Consider the following 14,650-nt stretch of genomic DNA (forward strand, 5'->3'; position numbering starts at 1 on the left):
ACGCACAACACTTTGCACCTAAACTCACAGCATATAATCAACTTGACGGTTCTGGCTCTGAAATCCTCAAAGTGAGAGTTAAGTCTGTCAGATTTAACGGGGTCATCAACATACTATATCACTGTACACAAAATAATACACACGTACCTTTGTAGCCAACTATTCAATGAGTGAAACCAATGTGGTTCCCTTCAGATTTAAGCCCGGTAACGATATATAAACCCTACGGTGCAATGCTTACATTGTGTGGAATTCCTTTTTAAAAAAAGTATTATATGTACTTATATGTATTAGGGATTGATGATAATAAAAATTTAAGTGGGTGTAATTGAACATCTCAAATTTGCATATCTCAATTACTCTGAGGCCCCCACTGAGTGGGATCACAGCCAAGGTATTTTTTTCACCTTGTTGTAAACTGCCCTAATCAAAGACTGCCCTTTTCATCTTTGTCAGCTCAGGGATTTGATCCAGGCACTCTTTGGACAATGGCTAGGGCACGTGTTGCCTTATTATTATAAATATTAGGAGTACATAATAAAATGACCTGAAAATGTGAATTGCTGTTTATTATGAAAAAGGAAATATACTACTAACTCAATTTAAGAAACAAAAAAATCTAAAGCTTTCAGGAGGAGGTTAATAGCAGAAGCTCTCCTTTGGATGGTCTCTACATGTTGTTGCATAGCATAGTCAATAAAAGATTTGGTTGGAAGGACTACATGTGGTGGATGACCACACAAACAAAACTGACAGGCACGTCACATGCAATCTTCAGTCAATCCATAAATTCACAGCTTACAGAACAATGGCATACCATGCAAATGAGCAAGACAGAGGCCGTGCAGAAAGCAATTGTGTGTTTTGTTTTTGTAAGGGATGTGTATACTCTTTTGGATAGGACTTTCCTGACCAGACTTAATAGGCTATTGAAGGAACCGAAAAATTTTTATTCTACCTTCTACTATTTACGTATTCGATGATTCTGCAGTATTTGGTATAAGCCATTTATAATTTTCCCCAATTGTTATTTCCTAGCCTATATACTGTGTGTCTGGTAATGTTCTTTTATCAGAATGTTTATATTAGGGTTTGATTACAGAACCTAGTTTCATGCCTTTATTCCCCTATGCTAAACCCATGAGTAGATCACTCTGTTTTACAATATGGTGTCAGGAGGCATAGATTGGAATGTGTCCCTAGATGATAAGGGGGTCTATTCTTCAGGACTAGTTTTGTTATCCTTAGGTCAGTAAACCAACCCCACACTTTTAGTTTGGGGATATAACCCAGAGTGGAGTTTGGGAAGGTTCTCTCATGCATTTTCCTCACTCGTGCCTGCATCTTCAATCTCCAGAGAACTTTTATCTTGGATACTTGTACTGTAATTGTACTACTCTTTATACATTACATGCATTTGTTAAATTAATTAATTGCCTATTTGGAATTAATCTAAAATGATCAAAATCCAGTTCCACCACTACTTACAGGCCACAAAACACAGAGGGGGAATGAAGAGGGAAACAATAACTCAAAGCAGTTGAAGTTTGTTACCTCAGAATCTACTACAGGAATGACGTTCTGCTCAAATTGTCTATTTGTTGCTGAAGAATCTATTACAGGAGTGAAATTCACCAACTCACAGAAGGACTGACTCATTCAGCTCAATGTTCTAACACTTGTTGACAACATACACAAACAATGGTAAAATTGAGAAAACGGGTTCATAGCAATCTTTCCCAGGAGGCAAAGATTGTTTGCTGTTCGCTGTAATCACTCATTTAAAGTTTATATTATCTGTGCTCATATATGATCAAAATGAAGAGCGATCTAGAGCAGTGAAAGAAGTATCAGAACGGTGCTGATCAATAGATTTTATCTGTGAAGAGGTAATCTTTGGGATACAGCCATATGGGGTGTTTTTGTGGAAGTTTTAGAGGTCTGATTTTGAGCTTCCAGATACTGTCTCCCCTTTTATAAGTTAGCTGCAGTTGTCTGGGTCAAAAGTAACTGGAACTTGATTTACAATTAAAAGGTTGGGAGGGGCACAGTATAAGATCATGCTTGCAGGTTAGACTGGTGGGGAAATCATGCCCCTGATCCCAGCCCAATGCAGTTTACCTCGTCGGGGGAAGAGGAGGGGGGGGGGGGCCGGGGTGTCAGGGGTGTCCGGCTGAGGACTACAGGCCCCAACATCCACCTTAACGGGGGAGAGAGGGTGACATCATCACAATGTTGCCTGCAAGTAAAAGTGTTAACTTGGCAATGTGGACCCCAAGCCAAAATGAAGTGAGAGGATGCGGTAAGACAGTTGTTTGGTGTTTTCTGTCATCAACTCTCCCTTTATCTTATCGTATAGCTATCTGTTCTTAAAGAAAAAGTCACGTCTAGCATCTAATCCACATTCTGTTCAATGTATTTACTCACATTCACAACCACACATGCTCAAAGCCCTGTGTTTTAAGTTTTGATGGTCCAACTGTATAGTCCAATGGTATAGGTGCACATTTACTACTGCAGCATGGGTAATATTTGTGCCAGTGCCCTATCAGCAAAAACAAATATCTAAAAAAGCATAAGGTGCCTGATATGTGTATCTTTTTTTAAATAAAAAAAAAAATCTTCAGAAATATATACTGCAGCTGCTCTCACTTCTGCATTTCATGAAGACTGCATGGGATACTATGAATGATATTAATAAACCTGATGTCACATGTCACTTTTTCGGCTTTCTTTCTCATGGATTATCTCTAGTTCTAACACATACACTATTTTCCAGTTTCCATAGAAATTTAAGCAGTTCCAGACCAGGGAACAACGTGATTTGGTTGAAAGGTAAACGGTAAACTGCCAGAAGAAAAAACAACAAAAGTGTAGGTTACCAAAAACTGAAAATCATTTATAAAAACACCCTTTTTTCAGGGAACAAGTAATACAACTTACAGCTGTTCTTCAGCAATGGAAGTAAATTAACCCTTGTTAGTTGATGCTAACAATTCCTACAGGTGTCTCAACTATTGTTGTTCACTTACAAACCCTCGGTCCATACACAGCTCTGGAAAGAATGAAGAGACCACTGCAATATTGTCATTTAGAGTAATAATTTGTAGAAAATAACTGGTCAAAATAACCAAAATAATATGCATTGTTTTCAGACCTCAAATAATGCTAAGAAAACAAATGAATATTCATTTGTCAACAACAAAATACTAATGTTTTAACTTAGGAAGAGTTCAGATATCCATATTTGGTGGAATAACCCAGATTTTTAATCACAGCTTTCATGCGTCTTGGCATGCTCTCCACCAGTCTGTCACATTGCTGTTGGATGACTTTAAGCCACTGCTGGCACAAAAATTCAAGTAGCTTGGCTTTGTTTGATGGCTTGTGACCATCCATCCTCTTGATCAAACTCCAGAGATTTTCAATGGGGTTCAGGTCTTGAGATTGGGCTGGCCATGACAGGGTCTTGATCTGGTGGTCCTCCATCCACACCTTGATTGACCTGGCTGTGTGGCATGGATCATTGTCCTGCTGGAAAAAAACAATTCTCAGAGTTGGGGGAACATTGTCAGAGCAGAAGGAAGCAGGTGTTCTTCCAGGATAAGCTTGTACTTGGCTTGATTCATGCGTCCTTCACAAGGACAAATCTGCCCAATTCCAGCCTTGCGAAAGCATTCCCAGATCATCACTGATCCTCCACCAAATGTCACAGTGGGTGTGAGACACTGTGGCTTGTAGGCCTCTCCAGGACTCCGTCTAACCATTAGACGACCAAGTGTTGGGCAAAGCTGAAAATTTGACTTGTCAGAGAAGATCACCTTACTCCTACCTCTACGGTCCAATCCTTATGTTCTTTTTCAAACTTCAGCCTGGCTCTTCTTTGCTTCTCATTGATGAAGGGCTTGTTTTCTAGCTGTGCACGACTTCAGCCCTGCCCCTAGGAGCCTGTTTTGAACCGACCTCGCTGTGCACTTCACCCCAGCTGCTGTTTGCCATTCTTTTTTGTAGGTCACTTGATGTCATCCTACGGTTGTTGAGTGACATTCGAATGAGTTGACGGTCATCTCGGTCAGTGGACCATCGTTTTCGCCCTCTGCCAGTCTGTAGCTTTGTTGTCCCCAATGTCTGTTGCTTGACCTTATTCTTATGAACAGCAGTCTTTGAAATTTTCAGGATGAAAGCAACCTGACGCTCACTGAATCCCTATGCCATTAAAGCCAGAATTGAACCCTTCTTTTCCTTTTTAAAGCTTTTGTTTTCAACTCTTTTGTCATGCTGAATAGTTATTTTTTTTTATTTAAATTACTTATGAGGTACTACCACTGTTTTTGACATCCAACTGGTCCCACTGCAAGAGGATATTGATGACCACAGCAGGGTTTTTTATACTTTTCCTCATTAAATTAGATTTTGTTCAGGTAATCACCTAATCAGTACCTCATTAAGAAAAACGAGGTGTGACTCTGTTGGAATTTAACAGACATTGGAATGAAATCGCTGCCATACATATAGAGATGCTGATTTATGAAAAAATAGGAGTGGTCTCTTAATTTTTTCCAGTGCTTTATATTGCCAATTCTCCAAGGGTATGCAAACATTTGAGCACAACTGTAAAAGCAGTATTGTACTGCAAGAAGTAAATTGCTATCATAATGGTGAGAAAAAGACAATTAACAAAACCCAGACCACTATACCCATTAAAAATGTATGTTTTTCCATTAGAGAAATTGCAAAGAAAGCCAAGGTGTAAATGATTACAGAACCAAAATGGCTACCGCAGCGCCATTCAATACCCTCTGGTGTCCATAGTTGTTCCGAGGTTCAAAGGCAAGGTAATGACCTAAAACATACCCCCGGGCTATGTCAAGACTACTTTAGTAGAAAATGATTTGGTCAAAACTCTGTGTCCATTAGGTTTGTCAGTGAGTTCTCCCAGAAACTTAATAAAACATAAGACTATAAACTATTCAGGAAACCAATATAATCTAATCAAGATGATTTATTATAAGCTTGAAGGTGATACAGCAGTTGTTACACATTAAGCACAACAACAAATGTACAACATCAGGGTAAGACAAATGTGTATGCTAACTAAATATAGTTTAGCAGTCCTTTTGTAATGAAACATGAACCAACTCCAAGATATCAGCCACTGACTTCTCCACTGTTAGAAATCAGCCGTCTCGTATAGTGGTTGTAATAATTATTGCATACCCGTTTGTCAAGGGAGAGAGAAATTATATTATTTATTGCAGCATTAGAAAGTTTTGTTCACGAGGTTACGGACCTGGTCTTCCTTACACAACCTCAATCTCATCTCAATCAATCTCTTCTTACTGTAATGTTGGTTACAAGCTGATATATACATTGAAGGGTGTGTCTACCTAGCAAAGATCAGGTTTCCAAGACAGTAACGCCCATGCCAAATGGTCAATGTAAAACATTCCTGGGGTTAGTAGAGCACAATCTACAGAGAGATAATCTAAACCGAGAGGTTTCTGTTCTCATTATCTAGGCACATTCACCTACAATGAAACGTACATTCACATTGTAATTGTTAATGTTCAGATTCCACACCACTGACCACGGGTGTATCTATTCTTGGCATAGGGCCTATCTGACCAGTCTAATTCAGCTCCTCCATACTTGTCTTCCACCCTGTGTCCGATCACATGCCACCACAGAAATACCAATATTACACAGATGCTTAATCACCCTATATTGACCCATGAGTAGATCACTGTCTTAAAATATGGTGTCAAGAAGCATAGATTGGAATGTGTCCCTTACAGTCCCTCATTGTGTCACTGTATAGAGCACATAAATACCTGGATGAACCAAAATTGTCTACAATTAAACGCAGAAAATTCTGAGATTATTGTGTTCGGCAACAAAAATAAAATAACTAGTATTAATAAAGAGCTGGATTCTCGGGCCCTAAAAACCAGGAACCAAGTGCGTAATCTTGGTGTTCTGATAGACTCAGACCTCACACTTAACAGTCATATCAAAGCAGTTACCAAAACAGCATTCTATCATCTTAAAAATTATAGCCAGAATCAAGGGCATGGTGCCCCCAAAGGACCAAGAGAACATCATCCATGCTTTTATCTCTAGCAGGGTTGACTACTGTAATGGCCTCTTAACTGGACTCCCCAAAAAGATTGCAAAACAGCTGCAGGTCATTCAGAATGTTGCTGCTAGAATGTTAACCAGGACCAAGCGAACAGAGCACATCACTCCGGTTCTTAAATCTTGGCACTAGCTTCCATTCTGTAACAGAATAGATTTTCAAGTGGTGCTTTTAGTGTACAAATCACTGAAAGGTTTAGGTCCCGAATACAATTCTGATATGTTTGAAGATTATAAACCGAGCAGGGCTCTTCGATCTATGAACACAGGTCAGCTAGTAGAGCCCAGAGTCAAAACTAAACATGGCCAAGCAGCGTTTAGCAGTTGTGCTGCACACAACAGGAATAAACTAACAGAAGATATTAGACGTGCCCCAAACATATACATTTTTAAATCCAGGTTAAAAACACTCCTCTTTTCACATGCCTATGACTGAGCGCATAAACTTAACAGCACTGTTTAGGCTTAAAACTTGTATAGCTTCCTATGTTTTTATCCTGTTTTTATTCAACTTATATTTTCCTATTATTATGTTATGATGTTTTAATTTGAGTATTTGTTTTTACACTTTCGTATTTTTATATTATTTTCTTTTTGTTTGTAAAGCACATTGAATTGCTTCTATGTATGAATTGTGCTTTATACAGGGGCGACTAGTCATTAGGTGCAGGTGGCACAGCCCCACCTGTTGTCAACAGAAAGAACTGCAACAAAATTATAATTTTTATTTCTCGAAAATTATAATTTATAAATGATTTGATTTGATTCAAAGTGGGGCTGACAGCCAGTAGCCCCACTACAGCGTCATTCCGTATTTCAGACCTGACTGGCTGTCTGTCTGGCGCCAACATTAGTCGGCAAGAAGACCAAGGAGGGTAGATTGTCTTAGATAGCTTGTTAGCTTCACAAAGGCCAGGTAACTTGAGAAAACAAATAAAGTGGATTTCATACTCAAGCACCAGTTTGAAACCCTTAATTTGGAGGGGAAACTTGAAGTAAAGCGACTTGGTGCCCATCAGCCACGGGATATTGTCATCACTCAAACTGCTGGAAAAAGTAACCGCGGGTTTAACGTGGAGTGGTTTTTGAAGAAAAAGTGGCTAACAGTTAGCATACAAAAGAAGGAACTCTTCTGTTTTCCATGTCTGCTATTTGGTGTAGATGGTACTTGGTCGAGGACGGGTTACAAAGATTTAAAACATCTTTGAGAGGATTGCAAAACTTGAGAGCAGTGGGAGTCATCTGGTCAATGCTGTGAAATTGGGCTTACTTGGAAGGGTAAATGTCGCAGCCCAAGTTGACAGTGCATACAGGCGCTCCATTGAGCAGCATTACAAACAGGTGGAGGTAAATAGGTACGTTCTCTGTTGGATCATAACATGTATTATCTGTGTGGAAAATGTGAAACCACACTGCAGGGGCACGGCAAGTTGGTGGACTCTCTGAATCCTGGAATATTCAGATGCATTTGAGACTGTGTGAGGGCGATTCGAGACTTCAGAGGCACTAGGACGCTCAGCCCATCTTCAAAGGGACATCTAAGCACTGTACAAAACGAACTGTTAGACTATGTATGAAGTGTACAGGGAGGAGATAGCCAAGCAAGTGGATGATACATAATTTGTTGCCATACAGGCAGATGAGACAACTGATGCAGGGTTTCTGCAAGTATCAGCAAATCTAATTTCATGCTTTTTCATGCCCTTTTTCATGCCACTTGAAACTAATTTCATGCCCATGTCCAACTGCAGATTCTTTCACACACAAATTGTAAGCATTTGACAATGCCAATTTTTTATATTTGAAAATCCAAATTTAACTGTCAGATGGCTCACAAGAAGGTTTACAGTCATTAAACGCAACACAAAGTGCTTCACAAAATAAGAACACAACAGAAATACAAATATTTAAAACACTGTTCACTGAGCAGCTCGCATCTCTGCCCCGTGGATCTCAAAACAACATGCACCGATTAATTAAAAGTAAAAGTAATGAACCTATACTGCTTATGGCAGTAGGCAAATTCGCCAAAATCATGTCAACCAGTCCCCAAAGTTAGACTAACTTCAAGTAAGCACCGCCATCTGAACTGAAAGCTGGTATTGAAACAGGGTGTAGCCAGACTTTGTTTTCTAAGGGGGAATACCCTCTGTCCTCCCCACCACACCCACACACACATCCACCCACACCCACACTGAGGATCCAGGTGAGGAAATCCACCCATGGGGAGCCATTAGTGCATATGTCTTAGTTCCTTTCCTTTTTGCTCCAACTCTGTCTCAACGTTTTTCAGTTCGAGGCATTTGTCCTTCTCTCTCCTCCTTAGAGTATTTGATTTGGTGATCATTTGAGCCATGAGTGTCCCTGCTTTGCTTTCAGCTTTCTCAGCAAGGTCATCAGCGTCCTTCTGAAGGCTGGCGCACACCTCTGTCAACACAGCCTTTTTCTTTCTCAGTGCATCCAACTCGTCCTCTAGTGCTTTTCTTTTAAGTCCACGCATTGCAACCTCTCGCTGTTTTTGTCCTTTCCACAGGTGAAAGATTTGGCTATGTCAGAGTCAGGAAACATTTTCTGAAATAACTCACACCTTCGTTGGATGCATATGAGTGGTGCTTCACTGCAGTGTTCAGACACCAGAGCACCTCCGCTTCCAAAGTCGCATTCAAGCCAAATGCCACTCGCAGGTCACTGGTCTTCCCGCTGTCCCGGCTCTGCTGGGGGCAGTCACTGTAGCGGCTCCGCTGGGGCCTTTGGCAGGAGGGGTGGTAGCAGCGGCAGCTGCAGGTGTGGTGGTGACAGCAGAAGTTGCGTTGCTGGTCACGGCAAAGAAGATCGAATTAGTTAACTGCTGCCTGCCTTTAAGCGCCAACTTGTGACTCTCGGACTGCATGTGTGATTTCACCGCATTGTGCAAAATTAGATTATTTTTTTGCACATGCTGCAAAATGCCTCTCCAGGTTTACCGTCGACGGGCTTTAACCAGGTTCTGAATAGTTCATCCTCCAACCACTTCTGCTGAAACATGCATTTTTCCATTTTTCCGTCATTTGATATTTCCTCCGTTCTTTCGCCACAGCGTACACTCACTCACGCCATAGACAGTAAACTCACACTCACCGCACGTTGCATTACTAACACCTGGTGTCGCGACAGCCGTAAAAAATTGCCAATTAAAAGGTTCTGCCTGTCAACCATTACGCTATACTTCTGATCAAAATTTGATTTAGATGTTTATATAATCAAAATAAATCGTGAAAAACAATGTTTTTATTCCATCAGGTTTACATAATTTTTAATGCCTTTGAACATCGAAGTTCATGCTTTTTCATGCCAGTTCATGCCTGGATTTTCACAAAATCAATTTAATTACTTTTCATGCTTTTTAATGACCCCCGGAAACCCTGTAATGTCTCCTGGAAATCACAAATGGTGGTTGTGCAGCGATACATGTTGCCTGACAATACAGTGACAGGTTTTTTTAAAACTGGACTCTACCCTTCTAATAGCATCAAGGGTGTGCAGGCAATCACTGAAACTGGGAGAAAAGCTGATCGCTCAGACTTATGATGGTGCGGCTGTAATGAGTGGAAACGTACGAGGGGTACAGACGCTAATGAAAGAGACGTACCCACATGCCCTCTGTTATGCTCACCAGCTGAACCTGACCTTGCAGCAACTTTATTCAGCAAGGATGAGCATACTGAAGGTGTTTTTTGCAATTGCTGATGCAACACAGAGACGCATTCCAAGGCCACCTGCTGTACGATGGAACTTTAAAAGTAGAACTGTCAATGCAGTTTGGGAAAACCGCGCTGCTCCTGTATATGGAGGACATACGTACACAACCAGGATGGGATGAGGCCACCAAAAGGGAGGCATACGGCCTGTCAAAAAAACTCTGGGACCTAGCTTTCTGCAGCTGCTGGAATTAATTTTCTTCCTTATCCCTGAAGTTGATGTTTTATACAACACTGCAAAAACGGAGCATTGATGCATCTGGGATTAGCAGTGCGCTCAGCCGTTTCAAGGAGAATGTCCAGAATATGCGGAAAGAAAACTGATGAATGGGCTGCCACCGTTCACGATGGAACAGACGAGCCAGGCCGATGAGTAACCAACACAGCGCCGGTGATGGAGGCATGCAACAGAGTCATCCCCCAGGTGTAGCAGAGGTTTTCACAAAGTGACCACCTGATCGCTGCCAAACTGGTTGACAGCTCGCTCTTCCCACAATTTGTCCTGTCATTCCGTACATCTGAGCCTGACTGTGCGGTGAAACTATGACCTCTAGGAAACAAGGAAAAGTTCAAGTCTGAGCTGACCACTCTCTACCGCCACACTGAGCTTCACACTGGTAAGACGGCCCTGTCTCTGTTAAGATCCATCCATGAGAACAACCTAGAGGAGGCTTTTGCTGAGACCGTCACTCTGCTGAAAATTATCATAACAGCTATGATGACGTACGAGTCAGAGAGGAACTTTATCATCCTGTCTTTGTGGTGCTGGTCCGTCCATTGGTCATATATCGATTGATATAGATGTTGACGAGTGTCAGTGTGTCCATTCTTATCTATTAAGGTTGTTGTCATCGAATGGATCTGTATCCCTAAAAAGTTGTCTTTCCACTTCGTTGTGGGATTCAGTGGTGTTGAGCTCTTTGCTGTTCGCGTATGGCCCTGTAGGCACATTGGTTCTGTGCTTGGTTGCATTCCTAATTTATATTTGTAAATATGACAGTGGTAATTTTACACGTGTGTGTGAGGGAGGAGAGCAATTACACAAGAAGGTCTCTCCCTCCCCCCCAGTATGTGTACTACAACACCTGGTAGAAGCAAGCCGCTCTGTCGTTAAAAGTGTTTTGTGGAGCCACGCTGTTTGTTGTGTTAAACACATCAGCAGCAAGAGGGAGTTTTGTAGCTTTACTGGTATGTATCCTATATTTTTAAATGGTTTGTGCCCCACCAATTTTTACATATAAAAACACCACTGGCTATATAAATAAACTTGCTTGCTTGCTTGCCAGTCACTAAGAGTGGCCACTCTTCAGCGTTAGTATTCTGATTCTCAGGTTAGCTATCCAACTCCAACCAGCCTGATGAATCATCAAGATGCATCCTCTCACAGAATGTTCTTAACTGAAACAGAACAGTTATGTAGCTGGTTTGTTAATGCCTACATGAGTATTTTCTAAGACACGTAATTTATCAAATCCACTAGCATAAAACGAATCACAAATGTGAGATTACATTTGGTATGAAAACTAATAAAAACAGTAATGAGACTAACAAAATCTTCCACAAAAACAAGACCGTAGGCTTCAAATCATGGAATGGCCAGTAGTCTCCAGACTTAAACCCAATTGAGCTGGTTTGGAATGAATGTGGTAGAAGGGTGAAAGCAAAGCAACATACAAGTGCAACACATTTGTGGGAACTTCTGCAACAGTGTTGGGAAGTACTTTTCTAAACAATAGCAACATACAAGTGCAACACATTTGTGGGAACTTCTGCAACAGTGTTGAGAAGTACTATTCCGAACAATATCCCATTCCATTGCAGAAAAAATAACACAAGTGTGTTAGGCTGTTATGTCTGCAAAAAGGGGCTACTTCGATGAGTCAAAAACATAGATTACATTTGGTTAAACAAAATAAAATTATTTTGTCAGCAATTGTATATTTGTTCTATGCTTTTCAGAGTACACTAACGCATTCAAACTGTGTGAATTTCAATAAAATAAAACTTTTGACCGGCAGTGTTTTTTAATCTAACAAATTTTGGGGGCTATACATAAAAATCTGGAAAACCACTCATGTGCTCCAGCTGCATGAGGGTGGGGACACTAGTGTCCATGATAACCATCACCCCATCTCTAAATTGTCATCCCTGGAGTCCTGGAGGCATTGGAATATAAAGAGTTATGCTCCTTTTTAATCAGAAAATTTCATTTTGTACAGATTTCAATCTGGTTTTAGGCCTGGGCACAGTACTATTACAACAAATATCAATCTTACTGACAAATCTGTCGTCACTGGGCCTGGCCAAGAACAATTGCCTATGCCTTTGTGGAATCTGAGCATTAACAATTACAATATGAGTGTAGGTTGCGCTCTGATAACCACAGGAATGTTTACATTGACGATTTGGTATGGGGGTAACTGTCTTGGAAACCTGATCTTTGCTAGGTAGACACAATGTATATATCAGCTTGTAACCAACATTAATGTGAGAAGAGACTGAGTGAGATGAGATTGAGGTTGTGTAAGGAAGACCAGGTCCGTAACCTCATGAATAAGACTATCTAATACTGCAATAAATAATATAATTACTCTCTCCCTTGACAACCGGGTATTCAATAATTATTTCAACCAATATACAAAAGGGCCGATTCTTAACAGTTTCAAAATTACCAGGCTATTGTATCAGACGGGTCAGTCTAAATTAATTAAATATGTAACTCTCTATAAAATTGTTCATTTCATTTTAATGATGACGACAGTAATATACACTACAGGTCCATCTCTAATATACTAATATACGCACACCTGCACCGCAATACATTTCGCCAAAGGAACAAGACAATTTCACAATTTTTTAGATATTTGCTTGAAATAAGTGAAATAATCTGCCAATTGAACAAGAGAAAAATTACACGATATTCAAGGCATATTTTCTAAACAAGTGGTATATTCTAGCTTGTTAAGAAAAATATACCTTATTTTAAGGATGGTTAGTTTTTTAACCTGAAAACAAGTCATATATACTTGATAAGACATTATTTGCGGTGTATGGACGGGTGGTTGGTGCTAAACAGAAATAAAACTAAGTACATGCTATTTTCTAGTTCAGAGAACATACCTTTGATTAACCTAAAATTACTACACTAAATGGTTCTTTTATCAAATGAGTTTGTTCTTATAAATACCTTGGGATTTGGTTAGATTAAAATTGGTCTTTTAAAACCCATGCTAGTGAGTTCGTGAAAAAGCTAAAGATTAACATTGGTTTATTTTATAGGAATAAATCATGTCTGTCTCTTCAGCATAGAAAATATATTGTGCAAGCAACTTTTACGCCGCTACTACATTATGGCGATAAACTATATATGCATGCCTCAGCTTCTGGGCCCAGTTTTTCAAAAGGTTTAATCCGGATAAAAGTTATCCGGATTTAGTAATCCTTTTTTTTGTGATCACGTAATCCAGCTTACTTTTGAGGCAGTTTTTCAAAGCAACATCGGATTGGATCAATCTGATCCGGATAGGAACTTTTCAGGATCACCAAATCTGGATAACCAGTGCTCAAACAGGATAGGAAATCACAATGTAGAACTATAGATATGTAAAGAGCAACAAGTAGAATAGCCAGTGTGGGGTCAATATAAGTTTATTTATATTTGAAATGAAAACACACACATTTAAAAAAAACTAAAAACAAGAAAAACCCCACCCCATCCTCTTCCAGCAGTCCGCTCATCTGAGACCTACAACACAAACACTGTACATTGAGGATATTAATAACATGTTTCAAATATAGATGTATTGAATAAAAAAAAAGACTTAATGTCAAATACTCCACAATAATTTCAGACTTCCTCATCTGATGTGGAGAGACCAGCTTGTCTGAGCGTAGCCTTTAGGAGGCAGATCTCAAGTCTGGACTTGGTTTGCTGCAGTTTGGTCAGAGTCAGTTGTTCCTCTGCCAGACGAAGCTGTGCTTCTGCCCTTTCAGTCTCTTTTTGCAGAAGTGCCTTGTAATCATCATCTTTGTTTGATGAAGGGCGCTTCAAGCCTTTCCTCTGAGATCCTGTGGCAACTACCACTGGCTCAACCAATGAGGATCCAGCTTCTTCCTCAGGAACAGAGCTGAGATCCAATATAAATACGCTCTCTGGATCAGCCTCAGGAGGAACTGGCAGATTCTCCTCCGCCTCAATCCAAGGCTCGCCATCCCCTACAACACCTTGAATACCATGAAGAGCTTGCGACTTCTCACCTCCAATGATGTCGAGGACCACATCTGTGTAATCTCCCATTCTAAAATGGCTTGTTGCCTGTTTGTGGGTTTTTGGCTTCAGCATGGTCCTTTGTTGCCCTGGCCTTAAGATTCTTCCAACGCAATTTGATTTGGTCTGTGGTCCTCCTCTGGCCAGATCCTATGGCATTCACATTTTCTTTGATTAAAGTCCAAACATAATTTTTCTTTTTGTTGGTATCCTTAGCAGAATTAAAACTTCCCACTATTGTTCCATAATGGCACCAAACACCCTCTAGTAGAGCACTGGTTTCAGCAGCAGTGAAGTTACAGCTTCTTGAGTCCAATTGCCGCAATTGAACACAAGCCTAAACCAATCAGTTGTAATAGGTGTGTTTGAATCGACCAACTACACAGCCATATTAATCAGCCTTCCTCAAAGGATTCACAGAGAGACAGTGACATGGCAGGTGTTGTCCACCGCCACCACCACTTTGCCAGGAGAGGATACCGTCAAAGGGTGCATGTTGAACGTAACAAGC

General features: G+C 40.4%; 1 protein-coding gene across 5 annotated transcripts in view; it reads right to left on the bottom strand.

Annotated features, from left to right (window-relative positions):
• The window catches only part of snx9b (sorting nexin 9b), a 46,631-nt gene that overhangs the window by 16,561 nt on the left and 15,420 nt on the right, over positions 1 to 14,650 (bottom strand). The window contains exon 3 of one of the 5 annotated variants that reach the window (XM_034287786.1): positions 2,122 to 2,200. The exons of the other annotated variants lie outside the window; for them this stretch is intronic. Coding sequence (XP_034143677.1) covers positions 2,122 to 2,200 — 79 coding nt within the window. The remainder of the gene's footprint in view (positions 1 to 2,121; positions 2,201 to 14,650) is intronic. 5 annotated transcript variants of the gene reach the window in all.

The sequence above is a fragment of the Esox lucius genome, chromosome 18, assembly GCF_011004845.1.
Source record: "Esox lucius isolate fEsoLuc1 chromosome 18, fEsoLuc1.pri, whole genome shotgun sequence".
Classification (NCBI taxonomy): domain Eukaryota; kingdom Metazoa; phylum Chordata; class Actinopteri; order Esociformes; family Esocidae; genus Esox; species Esox lucius.